The following is an 18,803-nucleotide window of genomic DNA, read 5'->3' on the forward strand; positions in this document are numbered from 1 at the left end:
ATGCCCAGAGTGGTTCCTTTTAATTACCTGACATCTCTACATTTCAATTTATTTTCTGATGATTTCAATAGTTTGTAGGACCCCAGGCTTTTTACAGCACAGACTTACACAGCTAGTTGTATAATAAAAGCCTCTGTTTTGAACCCATGACAGTCTGTGTATCAGTTGTTTCCAGGGTTTGCGGCTCTTTGGTGCCCCCTATCTGTCACACGTTTCTGTGTGACAAGTGATGGAGTTTTCACCATTTCTTGCTTGAAAGATAGGAGGTCACATTTACAAGGTTTACTGTGAAAAATAAACTTCATCATATATTCAAGGAAATACTTACAGAAATTTCCTTTTAGTCACCTTCAGAATCCCCTCCTTGAGATGCTACTGCACACACTTGCCCCAGTGCTTCTCCCATCCCTGGAAACATCTCCTCTACTCTTCTTCCATTTGTTACCGTGTCTAGAGCCCCCTGTGATTTTTTTTTATTTTTTTCTGAACATCTTCCGCAGTAGAGAATCTTCTTCCCTTCAGTCTTAATTTTAATTTTGGAAAACAAACAGAAGTCACAGAGAGTGAATTCTGGGGATTATGAGAAGCTGTGAAGAAACAATCACATTGTTTTTGGTTGTTTTTGGACTGACCATGCTCTGTACGCAGGTGAGGTCATCAATTTCAATTAAAAATCCAATTAATCAATGTGCAAATCAGCAAAACATTTCCGGTGGAATGTATTTTGTAGTAGTAAAATTCATTGCATTTATAATTTTAACAGGTGGCGCAACACAAACATTTATAGTAATAAAATGTATTACTACAAATGTTTGTGATGTACCATCTATTGAAATGTGAAACGCAATGCCAACGTCTCTGTTATATGGCATTGGGTATGGGATTTATACAAACAGTCTATTGTTTGTGATGCCTCACCTGTTGGAATGATCAAATAACTCATTTTTTTACTACAGATGTTTGTGATGTGCCATGATATGAAATGACAGAGACATAACAACCAGACAGACACGTGCATGGGCACTTATTCTTTTACTAAAATGGATTGTTGTATTTCAGAATGCACAAAAATGGCAATGGTATGAGGCCTCTAAAACTGAGACAAAAAAGAGCAGGCCAGAATCCTAACCAGCCTGCCCAGATAAGATGCACCCCAAGACAGCCTGTGTTATGAACCTGGAGTTCCAAAGCACACAAATCTCAAAAACTACAAAAGAACTTCTAATAATGTCCACTGAAGGAGGATATACCTCCAAACCCAGCTGATACAAATGTGCAAACACAGAAATGTTATTTCTATAAGAGATGTTCTGTGATACCGTGAAGTTGCAAAAGAGTACAACTGCAAAATGGAGTTGCCAAAAACAAAAGGCAATCCAAGAAATCAAAGCTCCACATCACAAATCTCAGCAAAACATTAGAACTCAGCCATACGTCGCATTCCCATTCAAAATGAACCCTCTAGATTTATGGGGCTGAGGGCAGTTCCTGGTCGGGATTGACCTCTTGGGGGACCACCCACAAAACACAATGCAACATAACAAAGGCAGCTTATATCCAGAGATGAAATCAAAAATAAACAACACGCACATAATCAACATAAAAAGAATCCAAAATGAGTAAAAGAGACATAAAACATAAACCCCTGGGCCGGGGACAAAACAAAACAGGGTGAGTCTGCGCTCAGTATTTTTATTTGTATATCTTATGCTTTGTAATCATTTAGAAATTAAACGTTTCATTTGGTTGCCACCATCCTCCACCCCGTCTCATACACACACACACAGAGACCTCCAGTGACACACTGCTGCATTTATCTCGCCTTGTCTCCTATAGCAGAGCAAGTCAGGTAAGAGCAGTCATCCTTCTTCATATGGCTGCTGCTGGGCCGCATACTCATCGCTCGCTGAAAGTTAAATGCATTTCAGAGGGTCTTAAAGGAAATGACAGGTTGGAATTAACACTTGGATTTGAGCGGGTTCGACTGGCATAGCTGCACACAAAATCTTAACATCATTATAGGCTTTGAGATTGCTATCCTTGCTCCAGTACTGATATAAATAAATCATTTAAAGAGTGGTGGATATCCAGCTATCGATTCCATACTTTCTGAGGAGAGAGAAAAAAAATGTTCATTTAGGTAGAGAGTCATTACACGTATCATTTGAAAACGAGCAGGCGGCAAGGTCAGAGGCGTGTCGGGAAGCGAGCCATTTTCCATTTGCTGACAGTGGTTAGCTGAGATTTATGATGTCGATTTGTGGAAATAGGCCTGCCCCGGGGATCTCTGAATTGTCTCATTGACAGTCATATTCAGGTCTCAGAGGCCCTAGCAGGTGTGATACTGGGATTCTGCAGGGGCTGAAACTTTATGGATCTCCACTCCACAGTATTTAATACTGTGTTATAATATGATCAGGGACTGGAAACTCAATCGCTTATACAGTCACTTTCATGCCCGAGGATGGCTGTCAGGATCAGGTGTCACGTCAGCACACATCTGGATGTCACTTTGTAACTTTCTGGCATTTTTCAGATCACCATCTCACAAATCACTTCGAAGAACATCACGTTCATATCCTAGGATGGATAGCTTCTATTGTGATCAGTGAAATGGATAACCTTGTGTTCTGTAAAGGCGAGACTCAACTTCCTTTTTAAATGCAGGGATGGACCAGAGAGCCTTTCTTTTAATTAGAGGAGCCATCTTATGTGTGTCTCTCTCCAATACTGAAGACGGATTTTATGGGATACTTCACAGGCACCAGCTAGGATAGATAGATAGTGAAAGGCACTATATAAATAAGGATATATAGAAATATAGATAGTGTAAGGCACTTTATAAATAAGAATAGATAGATAGTGAAAGGCATGATATAAATAAGGATAGATAGATAGTGAAAAGCACTATATAGATAGATAGATAGTGAAAGGCACTATATAGATAGATAGATAGTGAAAGGCACTATATAAATAAGAATATATAGATAGATAGTGAAAGGCACTATATAAATAAGAAAATATAGATAGATAGTGAAAGGCACTATATCGATAGATAGATAGTGAAAGACACTATATAAATAAGAATATATAGATAGATAGATAGTGAAAGGCACTGTATAAATAAGAATAGATAGATAGATATTTTGTAATTCTGACAGATATCTCAATCTATCTATCTATCTATCTATCTATCTATCTATCTATCTATCTATCTATCTATCTATCTATCTATCTATCAGCTCCACTTAACATCTGTTTGTTTATTCATCTGAGAAGTCACTTTCCTTTGAAATAACCTTAAACAGTTAAAATAATTAAACTGTCACATTTTTACGCTGCACCTAACAGGAAGTGATGGCCCCTCTGCCATTAAAATATTTCTTTCCCTTTTGCTGAGAAGTGAGCTTTGTTGATTTACATTGAAAGCTACTCATCGTTTCTAATGCTGTCTCCTTTCTTTATTTGACTGTTAACATTTTAGGTGAACATCTCAGACTTTGACCTGGTAATGGAGTCTGACAGCGGTACTTTTACTCCTTTGGGCATTGGGTTTACTGGGAGCAGTGAAGCCCGTAAAATCATGGAGCAAGTCATGAGTCTGCTGAAATCTATCAATGCCACCAATCTTTTTCAGAACGGCGAGGGGACTGACATTAACTTTTGGATTCAAGCAGGTGTGCCAGGTATGTCTATCAATCAACTTAATTATATATTTTTTAGTGATTTTGAACACAAGTTTCAATATTATAAGTAAAATCATATCTGCAAATGAAAATGTACAAAAAGAGTCAAATTCAAGCAGTGTGGAAAAGACAACTTATTCTGTGTTTCCAAATCTAGAGTTAGCCTGACTTCATCCGAGTATCACAGAACACAAGGTAGGAACCAACCCTGGGTGGGATGCCAGTCCATTATAAGGTACACTCACACAGATAGGCTCTTATCCTTTGGATAGTTGTAATTCACAGTGCACAAAAATGGCAACTTTATGAGGCCTCCAAAACTGAGTCACAAAGCAGGCCAGAATCCTGAACAGCCTGCCCAGAGAAGGTGCACCCCAAGACAGCCTGTGTTATGAACTAGGACATCTAAAGCACAAAAATCTCAGAAAGCTGCAAAAGAACTAACAATGTCCACTAAAAGAGGATATACCTCCAAACCCGGCTAATAGAAACAGGCAAACACAAAAATCTTATATAAACAATCAGGGTTTATTTCCATGAGAGAAGCTCTGTGATACACTGAAATTCCAAACAGCACAACAGCAAAATGGTGTATCCTAAAACACAAGGCAATCCAAGAAATCAAAGCTCCAAATCACAAATCCAGAGAATTCTCAAAAGTCACAAAAGCACAGAAAAACTGACTTCTACTCCACAGTACCACCTTGTTCTTCATATTGTGTAGCAATTAATTTGAAAAGAGCAAAAGTTAGTTACATTCATCTGTGAATACACTGAATGAAACAGCACAGAGATATAGAAGTGATACCTGGCATGCCGAAAGGCAAGTGAGGTGCAAGAAGACTCTGTCAGGTGTCATTAGGACCAAACAGTCTGCAAAATTCAAGTTAAACTAAAATATTTATTTGGAATAAATAATCAAAAGGAAGGACAGAAGAATAAAACAGGAGACCCTAACCCTTGTTAAACTACTGGGTCAAGGCACACATTAAGTGACATGCAAGTCTGTGGCTCTGTTATTCTACAGCAAACTGCAAAGCAGTGCTCTATATTATAAGACTAGGGGGCTCTGCCCCCTGCTCTCTTCGCTTGCTCACCCCTGGGTTTGGTTTACCGGATTTACAATTTAAAGAAATTATTATTTTCATGGGAATTGTTACATATGCATTATTTTCACTTTTACTTTTAAACTTTAGTAAAAACAATATTTGGAATGAATTTTTCTTCAAGATCCCATTGAATTTTGATTCCGTGTTTGGACTTGCATCGTGACAAAGCAACGTATAACTGCCTGTGAGTGAATATCGTTTCTTTCTCTCTAATAAATAAAATGACATTCTCGAGTGTTTGTCCCTGCTCTTTCTTCTTCGCTTTGTCGTTAAAGTGTCATCTAGAACGTATCAAATTACTGTCCTGATAAAATTTATAAGAGCTGAGAGCACAGGAAGTGTGTCTGACAAAAGCATTCACACGACTGAGGTTAGATGACCGTGGTAAGTAGGGCGTGACTTGAAAGAATCTCATGTTAAAAGTCTCCATCTCATAGGACTTCATACCGCAACAACGTTTTTGGAATCTTTTAATGCTCGCTGGCAACATGAATTAGACGATCTACAAGTCTTCAACTTAAAGTTTAATCCGAACAATATATTCAATCTCTTTTCGCTGTTCTGTTATTTCACCGAGTAATAATTTCCGTTTGTTTGCGCTAATGCGATCTTTACTATCCTTTTTTTGAGACTTTCAAATTTTAGTATTTTCATTATCTCTAACCTGCTCTGCATGTGTACCACGCCACCGTTTTTGAATTCTTTACGACGTCATCTACTCTTTACGATGTCATCTACTCTTTGTCCTTTATTTCCAGCCCTAGGCATGGTTAAATCTCTTTCTCACAGGTTGTATAAGTGTCTTTCCAAGAAAATCACATCTCGTCTCCTGCTTGTGCTCCGCATGTGTATCACGCCAACGTTTTTAAATGTCTTTATGAAGTCTTTTATTTCTGACCCCAATTTGGCCTATGAGGTTTTCAATTCCACTTGTCCGGGCTGATTATTGCTTTCCTTATTTTCTGAATTTGCACATAGATTATTATTGCTCTTTTTTGCATTCTTTTTTGCCTTCTTTTCTCTCCAATGCTTTTGGGTCTCTTTTCGACGCACTGCTCTTCCTTCTTCGCCTTAGTTGTCGACGTGCCATCTAGAACGTATAAAATTTTTAAGAGCTAACAGCACATGAAGTGTGTTTGCCAACATCATTCCAACAACTGAGAGGTTAGATGTCTGTGATCTTGTTTTAAATTGTTTGTAAGTAGGGCGTGACATGCAAAAGTCACCGTCTCATGGGACTTGCTTCCAAACCTTGTAAAGTCTAGACACGTGGGACATCAAACTGTCTTTCCGAGAAGGTCACGTCTCGACCCAAGATTTTTTATATAATAGAGAGATATCATATTATGTTATATTATCCATCCATCCATTATCCAGCCTGCTATATCCTAACACAGAGTGACAGGGGTCTGCTGGAGCCAATCCCAGCCAACTCAGTGTGCAAGGCAGGAACAAACCCTGGGCAGGGTGCCAGCCCACCGTAGATATTATATTATATTATATTATATTATATTATATTATATTATATTATATTATATTATATTATCTGTGGTGGGCTGGTGCCCTGCCTGGGTTTGTTTCCTGCCTTGCGCACTGAGTTGGCTGGGATTGGCTCCAGCAGACCCCGTGACCTGGTAGTTAGGATATAGCGGGTTGGATAATGGATGGATGGATGGATATTATATCTATACTAATAAAAGGCAAAGCCCTCACTCACTCACTGACTCACTCACTCATCACTAATTCTCCAACTTCCCGTGTAGGTAGAAGGCTGAAATTTCGCAGGCTCATTCCTTACAGCTTACTGACAAAAGTTGGGCAGGTTTCATTTCGAAATTCAACACGTAACGGTCGTAACGGTCATAACGGTCGATAACGGTCGACAATGTCCACCATGTTGAACTTTTTTTATTTATGGCCCCATCTTCATGAAATTTGGTAGGCGGCTTCCCTTTGAACTTTCCAACGTCACTAATTTTCCAACTTCCCGTGTAGGTAGAAGGCTGCCCCATCTTCACGAAATTTGGTAGGTGGCTTCCATGCGTTAACCAAAACCAATGTACATACTTATTTCGGTGGTATGATGCCACTGTCGGCCACCATATTGAACTTTTCAACGTCACTAATTCTCCAACTTCCCGTGTAGGTAGAAGGCTGAAATTTGGCAGGCTCATTCCTTACAGCTTACTTACAAAAGTTAAGCAGGTTTCATTTCGAAATTCTACGCGTAATGGTCATAACTGGAACCTATTTTTCTCCATATACTGTAATGGACTTTAGCTCGATGGCCTTGGGGGGTGGAGCTGCGTGTTACAGTATCACGACTTCCACGTAATCACGTGAACTGACTGTGAACGCAGTACGTAGAAAAGAAGGAAGAGCTCCCAAAGAGCACTGAAGAAAAAGGCATACAAGCTTGTTCATAAGTGCAGCTACTGCGAAAACAAAGCACGGTGTAAACCGTAAGTTTAAATTAAGTTTATAGACACGCTCCCGCTGCCATTTGTCATGCCTTCGTCGAATACTTTATTCGCGAGATACAAGTTTAATGAGAAGACACGAGGTATAAACGAGACTTTGGATCACTTTGTAACGGAGTTAAAATTGCTGTAGCGAGAAACTTTTAAGTGTCGGGTCTTAGCTAACATTAAATAAAGCCGTGGACATCGCAACATCACACAAGAGAGCAGCTCACGTGAACTGACTGAACGCAGTACGAGTGATCACTTCCATGCATCAAACCTGTTCAAAAAATGCATTACACAATTGACAAGGTGGGAAAAGAATATGAAGCGAGCTGAGCTCCACAGCTAACGCGATCTTGCGGAAGCAACTTCGTCACGCTGCCACCAAATACTCACAGAAAAATCCACAAGTTAATACACACGCTGTCTTTAGAGTTTCTCCACACTCAATGTATTCCTTGCATCCCCGTTACACCTTCTGATCTCCCATTTCATTTCAGATGCCTACAATTTCCAGTAAGGCTCTGCTTCACGATGACAAGTAATAAGTCTCAGGGACAGACCCTACAAAAGGTTGCCATTGATTTCAGGCAGGATTGCTTTTCTCCTGGACAACTATACGTTGCATTCTCAAGAGTGAGCTCGCGCATCCATCCATCCATCCGTCCATCCTCTTCCGCTTATCTGGGGTCGGGTCATGGGGGTAGCAACTTAAGAAGAGATGCCCAGACTTCCCTCTCCCTGGCCACTTCTTCCAGCTCTTCCGGGAGAATCCCAGGGTGTTCCCAGGCCAGCCGGGAGACATAGTCCCTCCAGCGTGTCCTGGGACTTCCCCGGGGCCTCCTCCCGGTTGGACGTGCCCGGAACACCTCACCAGGGAGGCGTCCAGGAGGCATCCTGATCAGATGCCCGAGCCACCTCATCTGACTCCTCTCGATGCGGAGCAGCAGTGGCTCTACTCTGAGCCCCTTTTGGATGACTGAGCTTCTCACCCTATCTTTAAGGGAAAGCCCAGACACCCCGCGGAGGAAACTCATTTCGGCCGCTTGTATTCGCGATCTCGTTCTTTCGGTCACTACCCATAGCTCATGACCATAGGTGAGGGTAGGAGCGTAGATCAACAGGTAAATTGAGAGCTTTGCCTTACGGCTCAGCTCTTTTTTCACCACAACAGACCGATGCAGAGCCCGCATCACTGTGGATGCCGCACCGATCCGCCTGTCGATCTCACGCTCCATTCTTCCCTCACTCGTGAACAAGACCCCGAGATACTTGAACTCCTCCATATATATGTGTATGTATGTGTATATATATATATATATATATATATATATATATGTGTATATGTATATATATATATAGATATGTGTATATGTATATGTATATATGTTTATATGTGTGTGTGTGTGTATATATATATGTGTATGTGTGTATATATATGTATATTTATCTATATGTGTGTTTGCATGTGTGTATATGTATGTGTATACAGAACCCTAAATCCAAAGAGGACTGTTTCATTTATGTTAGGTAGAATGCCCAGAGGGACTGGGCGGTATCATGGTCTGGAATCCCTACAGATTTTATTTTTCTCCAGCCGTCTGGAGTTTTTGTTTTTTCTGTCCCCTGGCCATTGAATCTTACTCTTATTCGATGTTAATGTTGATTTATTTTTTATAATTATGTCTTTCATTTTCTATTCTTTAATATGTAAAGCACTTTGAGCTACTGTTTGTATGAAAATGTGCTATATAAATAAATGTTGTTGTTGTTGTATATATATGTGTATATATATATATATATATAGATATGTTTATGTATATATATATATAGATATGTGTATATGTAGATATGTGTATAGGTTGATATGTATATATGTATATATGTATATGTATATATGTTTATATGTGTGTGTGTATATATATATATATATATATATGACAGCAACACTCATAACAGTGACAAAACAATTACATTGACAATCATGTTACATTATTTTTAAAATGTTTCCTTTTCTTTTTCATAACTTCTTTAACATACTACTTCTCCCCTGCGAAGTGCCGGTATTTTGCTAGTTATATTATAAACTGACCCGAAAAATTGAAAGACAGGCAGCCATTTATGTGCCAGTACACTCACCACACATTTGTTTTTAAGTGGTGAGAGAGAGAGAGATAGTTAGCCAATAAGGAACAGGGAGTGATTAAGAGAGGCAGAATGACCAGGCCCATGGTGGGCAATTTAGCCAGGACATCACTATTTTGACAAATGTCCAGGCGTCTTTTATGACCACAGTGAGTCAGGTCCATTGTTTTATGTCTCATTCAAAGGACGGCGCCATTTTTAAAGCACACTGCCGCCGTCATTGCACTGAGGCATTGGGATCCAGACACAGATCACAGGGTAAGAGCCCCCTGCTGGCCTCTCCATCACCTCTTCCAGCCGATACCCCAGCTTTTCCTAGATGGTCTCCCATTCAGGTACTGACCCAGGCCTGAACATGTGTAGCTTCAGGTGGATGACCTGTTCTGAAGTGCAGGTGGTGTGGATTCACTGACAACCTCACCTTCTTCTAATGTTATTTGTACTCTTTGGCTAATTAACACATTTGAAGTCCAGTTTTTTAAGTTATGTTTGTTGGCATTGGGACTTATTTTTAAAATTAATCTTCAGGGTGCCAATGTATCAAACACCTTTTACACCTCTAAATAAATTCTGACTTCAGCTTTTTGCTCTTTCCGCTGCTCCAGTCGCCTGTTCAAATAAGTATAACAGATTCAGCTGACAGGATCGTCCTCTCTCAAATCCATGCTAGCTTTTACGAGTTATTTTTGTATATAAATAATATTCTAAGTCACTCTCATAACGTACAGTGTATTTTTGTAGGATTGGGTAAATTGTTTTTGTATATTTCAGGATCTGATATATTAAGTCATTAATTAGTAAATAAAGGACTCCCAAATAAACCATCATTACTGTATAATTTAATTGTAACAGCCATTGGGAATGCTTCATTAATCAGAAACCAGTTGCTAGCAAATGAAAAAAATGCTGGCATAAAGTAATTAAGAAGCAAATGAAACACTGAAAGAGAAACCTCAGCAGTTCCTGCTGTCGGGATCAACGCGCAAGAATGATCAGGTGGGGAATGGCGGCAGGTGGCGTTTCATGAAACGGGTAGTAGATGTGGAGTCTGTGTCTCTCTGCAGCTTTACGCGTTCAGTCAGTTGTCACGTCGCGTCGGGTGTGTGACTTGGCAGTTAGTATCGCTGCCTCGGGACATCAGGGACTGTGACCGCGTTAAGTGTAAAGGAAGGGGACCTGGTTTTATTGTTGCTGCATGGCCACAGGTTGTTGTGAAGGGCGGAGGATGAGTGCTGAGCAGCAGGCAAATTGTGAACTGCGTACAATAAAGTGTTAAAAATTAACAAAATCTGCTCAATACGCTTTGTAGTATTGTTTGGGAATCTTAGCGAAAGGTGTTGAAGTTAAAGGGGAAGGCGACACGAAACTAGTTTTGAGTGGATTATAATGGTGCGATGGTCCTTTAAGTGTTCCTGATGACTAGGGAAGCATCAGCCCACGAGCTGTGGGGCAGAAGTGTAAATCATTGCCTCACTGTGCTTTCCTGAGATAAAATTATACTGCAGGTCCACCGATGGAGTCCTTTACCTTTAACTAATAACTAATTACCCACATTGCAGTGCAGGAGCTCCCTTGTCCAAAATGCGCATTTGACCAGTGAACAAGTTCAGTTAGTGTTTCTTGATTTTGACAGCACATTATGCGTCCTTTTCAGTGATTTTTAATTGTAGCCTTCATTTACATAATCCTAGCAAGTCGGAGGCAGTCAGAGACACGAAACCACGAAGGACCAATCACATAACTAGTTTGATTTTGTCTTTAGTCGTAAGGTGGGCTCTGCATGCAGAACACGTAACATTTCAATGAATTCTCATCCTGAAGGACAAAGCATATAATGCAATGACAAGGAATAATTAACACGGGTGTTTGAGACCTCACAAACAGAAAAGAAGCTCATCCGCCGGATGCCTGCCGTTTTACGTATCACGACAGAATGAAAAAAATCGATAGTGGTCTCCCTAGACTTTCTCGTTTACTCCGATATAGGGATGGATATTTGAGGAGTAAACCGCAAGACAATGATTATATTTTTATATTATGAACATTAAAGAACCATCAACAGCAAATCAAATCTTATTAATAATATATTGAACAATTAAAGTTGGGTATTCAAGTAAAGTTGAATAAATCGGACTCTGCATGAATAAAAAAGCACCACTTCCGGTTAGTGGAAATAGCTCAAAAGTTGATAGAAATCTACATTTTCTTCCTAATACTTGTATGCAAAATTTGGTTGACCAAAGCGTACTCAAGTTATCGTGTTTACATACACACAGACAGACACACAGACATAATTCCAAAAAAGGGAGGTCTAAAACGTCGAGATTCATCAAAATCTCGAAATCAAATTTTTGGACGATTACAATACTTTCCCTATATTCCGTATACGAGAAAGTAAAAAAGGGAAAAAAGGGTGTGAGACTGAGGCTGAACTCGCCATATTTACTCTTTGTACACCACCGACTCCATCAGGCACCTCACTATTGGCTGTCACAAAAAGAAGGAAACAGAACTGTGCTATCACTAAATGCAGAGGAGTGTAGTAACGAGTTACACTTACTCCGTTACATTTACTTGAGTAACTTTTTCAAAAAATTGTACTTCTACGAGTAGTTTTACTGCACCATATTTTTTACTTTTATTTGAGTACATTTGTGAAGAAGAAACGCTACTCTTACTCCGCTACATTGGGCAACACTCAACTCGTTACTTTTTTCCCATTTACACATTTATATATACGCTATGCTATTGTGGGCTGCATCAGGAGTGGGCAGTAGGAGGAGTACAGGAAGCTAATCAAAGACTTTGTTAAATGGTGCGACTCAAACCACTTACATCTTAACACCAGCAAAACCAAGGAGCTGGTGGTGGAATATAGGAGGCCCAGGCCTCTCATGGACCCTGTGATCATCAGAGGTGACTGTGCAGAGGGTGCAGACCTATAAATACCTGGGAGTGCAGCTGGATGACAAATTGGGCTGGACTGCCAATACTGATGCTCTGTGTAAGAGAGGACAGAGCAGACTATACTTTCTGAGAAGGTTGGCGTCCTTCAACATCTGCAGTAAGATGCTGCAGATGTTCTACCAGACGGTTGTGGTGATTGCCCTCTTCTACGCGGTGGTGTGCTGGGGTGGCAGCATAAAGAAGAAGGACGCCTCACGCCTGGACACACTTGTTAAGAAGGCAGGCTCTATTGTAGGAGTAAAGTTGGACAGTTTAACATCTGTGGCAGAGCGACGGGCACTAAGCAAACTCCTGTCAATCATGAAGAATCCACTGCATCCACTGAACAGTGTCATCTCCAGACAGAGGAGTAGCTTCAGTGACAGACTTTTGTCACCGTCCTGCTCCACTGACAGACTGAGGAGATCTTTCCTCGCCCACACTATGCGACTCTTCAATTCCACCCGGGGGAGTAAATGCTAACATTACTCAAAGTTATTATCTGCTTTTTCATTTTTTCATTTTTATTACTATTTAATTTAATATTGTTTCTTTGTATCAGTATACTGCTGCTGGATTATCTATCTATCTATCTATCTATCTATCTATCTATCTATCTATCAAGAGAAGTCGACAGAGGATCCACTGAATGACTGTTTCACCAATCAGATGAAGCAACAATAATCACATGACTCCATTTCACCAAACAGACGTAGCAACAATAATCACATGACTCTGTTTTACTAATCAGATGTAGCTATGCAGTCACATGACCACACACAAACTTCCTGCATCTGCAGCCTGTGAGAGACTTTTTAGTAATGTGGGGCTTCCTGTTTACTGCTAAACGGTCACAGCTTCACTGCAGGAACCTTGAGAGCCAACTCCTGCTGAAGCTTAACCATCACTTCACTGAATGAAGAACAAGCGCGTTTTAACCAAACATGCACAGACACAGACAGTCAAGGTAAAGTGAGACTTGTACGCGCACAAGCTGCCATGTTCTAGTGTTATTTTCAATCAGCTGTGCTATTTGGAGGACAAGTGAATATGCAGTATTATACTGTCAGTGTACAGGATGTCTCGTCACTGTAAGTAGTTTGCACCGTTCAAACATACATGTATGTACAGGTATCGGCTTCAAAAGCTTTGATGTGAAAAACTGAGATTTGGAACTTTGTGTTATTTGTGCATCTTTATTTTGTAAAGATGTTATTTATTTTTACTCATTTTTTATTTTATTATTTGGAAATAGCAGAATTTGCACATTATTTTATATTTTTGTCTGTCTTATTACAACATTTCTAAAAAGTAAATCATTTATTATGATCAAACAGTTACTCAGTACTTGAGTAGTCTTTTCACCAAATACTTTTTTACTCTTACTTGAGTAATTTTCTGGATGACTATTTTTTACTTCTACTTAAGTAATATTATTTTGATGTAACGCTACTCTTACTTGAGTACAATGTTTGGCTACTCTACTCACCTCTGACTAAATGCAACATACGTGACAATTTCAGTCATGTAAACTGAAGTGGTTCAGCAACCATCAGCACCTTCAGCTGAAGTCTGACATGCCCAACGACTAGAAGTTACGTAACGCGACATCGGCTTTAGTGCTTTGGTTCTGGTGAACAGCCGTTTGCAGTCCTTGAACAACTACGATTGCGGTTAACTTTTCCGGCTTGAAAATCAACTCACATCTCCTGGAAAAGGTTTCCTTCTGTTTTCAATTTCATTTCAAGTCTTTGAAAATGTCCTCTTTTTGGTTTTAATTTTATTCCCAGGAGAAACACGCATCTGCTGGGTAAGTGCTTTAAACATCATAACAGTTGCTTTTAAACTCTCATTGCAAGGCGATTATTCAAGGTGACCAGTTTGGCGGTCGAGCTGCTGAGCCGTCAGGCCACCTTGTGTTTCCGTAACTGGCATAACAACATGCAGTGCATATACAGTAACATCAGACGATAGAAGAAATACAAGTCAGGTCTGCTCAAGGAGGTGTCATGACGTGAGGATAAAAATCATCCCTGAATGTAGTGGGGCAAGAACTAAAGGTCCTGAATGAAGGAGGGGTGCTGGATGGCCAAGATCATTAATGCAGCTCTTATAAGAGATCTGACAAACGAGAGGAAGCCATTCAGTCCATCAAGTCCGTTTTGTTTTGCTAATAGCAAAGCTGTCCTAATATCACATCCTGATTCTTCTTAAATGTTTTTGAGGTTTCTGCTTTAACTCCATGTCTCGGTAGTTTGTTCCAGAGTCCCACAACTCTTTGTGTAAAGAAGTCCTTCCTGCCTTCAGTTTTAAATGCACTTATCCTTTAATTTCCACTGATGTCCTCAAGCACGTGATTCCCTCTTAAGCTGAAAGAGCGTCGCTGGATCAACTTTATCAATGCCTTTGAGGATTTTAAATACCTGGATTTAGGAAAGCATCACCCCACGATACCTGACTGATTATTGTAGCCAAAAAATGTGACCTGAGTTGTGAGGCAGAAGTATAAACCATTGGCTCGCTTTGCTTTCCTGAGATAAAATTACATAGTCTTCTCTGCTCAGACTAAACAGGTTTGATTCTCGAGTCTGTTACAGTAGGACATGTCTGTTAAGTCCCATGATGCACTTGGTTATTCTATTCTGCACAGTTTCAAGTGCTGCTATGTCTTTCTTATACTGTGGTGACCAGAACAGCACACAGGACTCCAGATGTGATTTCACCAGTGCATTATATAGTCTGAGCGTAACGTCTCTTGACTTAAATTCAACAGTTTTTGGGATACAACCTCACATTTGATTATACTTACTAAGTCAGCAGATGTTTTATATCTCCAGCAGCTTTTTCTGACTGTAATGTTCTGTATCGACTTCGCCACCCTTTGCAGGACTGTGCGGTCTGAAGCTGAGGATGCAATGCAGCCAAAAAACATGGATGGAGATATCTACAGGCATCTGAGGACATAAAGACATTGGTGACCTATTTGGTGGTCCTGCCTACCAGGGCTGTGGAGTCTCTGATTCTGACTCCTCAATGTATGATTCCACCAACTCGGACTCCTCTATTTATAATAAGACTCTTATATTTATTATGTTGCTTGAAAACACACAACTTGGAAGATACAAGACACTTCATTACTGCCATCGTCAGTCATCCGTCTACTTCTAGGCACTCTAACCTGTTAAAGTTTGGGTTTGAAAGCTGCAGCGATGTTATGTTGTTTATTAAAGATTTTACAAGTATTCAAGTCAAGTTGGGGAGCATGCACTGGTACAGTGAGTTGCCACACCCACCACACGACGAAACAACTCGTGATCTCGGTTGGCAACCCCCCAGGCAGACAAGCGGTCAAGTCCCACCCTCCAGAAATAACCGCAGCCAGGTGTTACGTGGGTGACCCCTTGGCCTGGTCCAGCCATTCGAGTCCCCAACAATGAGGATCTTACATGCTGGATCACCTTTGGGGAAACGCACCACATGGCTGTAGTGCCGTAACTGACGCTCCCTCACAATGCAGGTAATGTGCCTCATTCTGGACTCCATGAGCAACACAAAGTCAAACCAACGGTACCCAAGGATTTTCTGGAGAGGCACATTGAAACATTACAAACATTGAGTGGCATTAAACATGAGGCAAAGCTGACAACATTAAATAAATAAGTGGCATTTTTCTCTATTATAAAATAAAATCTTGGGAAGAGAGACGAGGCATGATGTTCTCAGAGGGACACTTGAAAGACCTGTGAGACAAGAGATTGCATTGGTGCATACAAACGGAAATTATTACTCGGTGAAATAATGGAACAGCGGAAAGAGATCAAGTATATTGTTCGGATTAAACTTTAAGACGGAGACTTGTAGATCGTCTAATTCATGTTGCCAGCGAGCATTAAAAGATTCCAAAAACGTTGTTGCAGTATGAAGTCCCGTGAGACGGAGACTTTTAGCATGAGATTCTTTCAAGTCACGCCCTACTTACCATGGTCAATTAACCTCAGTCGTGTGAATGCTTTTGTCAGACACACTTCCTGTGCTCTCAGCTCTTTTAAATTTTATATAGTCGGAAACTTATAGATCATCTAATTCGTGTGTGCCATCAGAGAAAAATAGTGTTTTTTCCCAATGAAGATGCGTATCCACGAGAATTAAAAGATGAGATTGTTGTTGTCCTCGGACCATCTCGCGGGGACTTTTAACATGAGGATTCTTTCAAGTCCTGCCCTACTTACAACCATTTTCAAATAAGATCACGGACATCTAACCTCTCAGTCATTTTAAGGCTTTTATCAGACAGATGTCCTGTGCTCTCAGCTCTCATAAATACTTTCTAGATGACACGTCAACGACTAAGCGAAGAAGAAAGAGCAGTGCATGCAGATCATGTGGCACAGCAGCTGCAAGCCAGCAGCTGATCGAGCAAAGAGGAGGTAAAAAAAATGAAAAAAACTATTTGTTTCCCATTGTAACACCGTTTAAGAGGGGGTTTCGGAGGAGTGACCGCGTCTCTTTGAGGTGCGTTCGCCCCCAAATTTGTAACGTGAGTGGCAGAGACGCGAAGTGGCTGGCAAGTAGTGCTGGCTGAGGTTTGGGTTGGCAAGCAAAGCTATCAAAAGGTTAGTTTATGTGAATTAGAGTATGTGTAAATAGAAAATATAACACCTTATATTACAATGTATGTTCAATCGGAGTCGCTACATTTTAACAAACTCCGACTCCAGTAACCCTATCACTGCTTCCAACTCTGACTGCACAGCCCTGCGGCCCACTTTAAGTCATCGGTGATGGAGACCTGAAATCGTTGGGTTGATTGGAGACTCTGGATTGTCCCGTTTTGTGTATGTGTGTGTGGACCCTGCTCCATCCAGGGTTTGCTCCTGCTTTACATCCAGTGCCACCCAGATTGGTTCCCTCCCAGACCCCAACCCACCCCCACCCCCACTCCACCATGATGTTAAACCAGATAGGGCAGGTTAGAAGGTGGCACTTCTACATGAAGGAGCGCCATAGTGGCACAAAGGTTAGTGCCCATTTTTAACACTATAAGCCTTCTCCTCCATGCTTAAATGTCCTCTATGAGTTTTTCCCTTCAGAAACCTTACTGCATTCAGCAGTCCTTTTCTCCTCTGCCCATTAATGGATTTCACTTTATTTATTTATTTTATTTTGCAGATTCTCCATAATTGGTGCGTTTTTCTTTTGCAAATCAACAGAGCAATGTCTACTTAGGCATCATTTTTTATTTTATTTTTTTTAAAAAGTGCCGAGTGTGTTTTGATTACTCAGCTTTTAGCGCAGCGGCGGCAGCACTAAATGATGCGCACATTCGATTTGGAGGCCTGTCACATTAGGATTAATCATCCTCCTCCTCCTCCTCCTGATGATAAAAGTTGAAAAGTACACATGTCCTTTACTTTGCCAATGAAGGAGTCATTAAAATGTCAGAAGGCAAAGCAAAACTTTGGTGCTTGTAAGAGGGATCGCTGCGCGCATTAGACAAAGCGTCAGGCATTTATTAGGCGCTAATGAGCAGCTAAATTACTGAAACTGCGAGGCGGTCATCGAGAGCTTGCGTCCACATCAGATGCAGGCGGCTTGTTTTGCTGAACCCTTGACAGCCTCTCACTGATGAGTTAACTCACTTTCAAACACAGATGGGAATGAAGAAAAGGATTTATTTGGTAGATATGAAGCCATGTTATCTAAAGCAAAGAATGATAGGATGTTGAAAGGCTCACCAGGTCATTGTGGCTTTATCTACCTAGCAGAGCCACAGGGTCCAAAGAGTGGCATTAATGTGCTGACATTTTGTCTGCTTGACTTCCTAGTGGCAGAATATTGATCTGTATCAAGAAAGGCACTATATCAAGTGAATATTAAAATACATCCATACTTACACTCACCAGCCACTTTATTAGGTACACCTTGCTAGTACCGGGTTGGACCCCCCTTTTGCCTTTAGGACGGCTGCAGTTGTCCATGGCAGAGATTCAATAAGGTGCTGGAATCATTCCTTCTGGATTTTAGTCCATATTGACATGACAGAGTCAATCAATTGCTGCAGTTTTGTCGAATGCACATCCATGAAGCACATCTCCCGTTCCACCACAACCCAAAGGTTGCTCTGTTGGATTGAGATCTGGTGACTGTGGAGGCCATTTGAGTCCAGTGAACTCATCCTTATGTTCAAGAGACCAGTTTGAGGTGATCTGGGTTTTGTGACATGGATCATTATCCCTCCGAAGATGAATACACTGTGGTCATAAAGGGATGGACATGGTCAGCAACAACACTCAGGTAGGCTGTGGCATTTAAAAGATGACACTAAAGTGCCCAAAGTGTGTCAAGAAAATATCCCCACACACCATTACAGCTCCACCACCACCAGCCTGAATCGCTGATACAATGCAGGATGGATCCAGGCTTTCATGTTGTTGACGCCAAATTCTGACCCT

General features: G+C 40.7%; 1 protein-coding gene across 6 annotated transcripts in view; it reads left to right on the top strand.

Annotated features, from left to right (window-relative positions):
• Positions 1-18,803, top strand: part of LOC120515619 (carboxypeptidase Q-like) — a 522,111-nt gene that overhangs the window by 492,611 nt on the left and 10,697 nt on the right. For all 6 annotated transcript variants that reach the window (XM_039736745.1, XM_039736750.1, XM_039736744.1 and 3 more), the window contains one exon: positions 3,485-3,686. In XM_039736745.1, the coding sequence (XP_039592679.1) occupies positions 3,485-3,686 (202 nt within the window). The remainder of the gene's footprint in view (positions 1-3,484; positions 3,687-18,803) is intronic.

This window comes from Polypterus senegalus, chromosome 15 (genome assembly GCF_016835505.1).
Source record: "Polypterus senegalus isolate Bchr_013 chromosome 15, ASM1683550v1, whole genome shotgun sequence".
Taxonomy (NCBI): Eukaryota; Metazoa; Chordata; class Cladistia; order Polypteriformes; family Polypteridae; genus Polypterus; species Polypterus senegalus.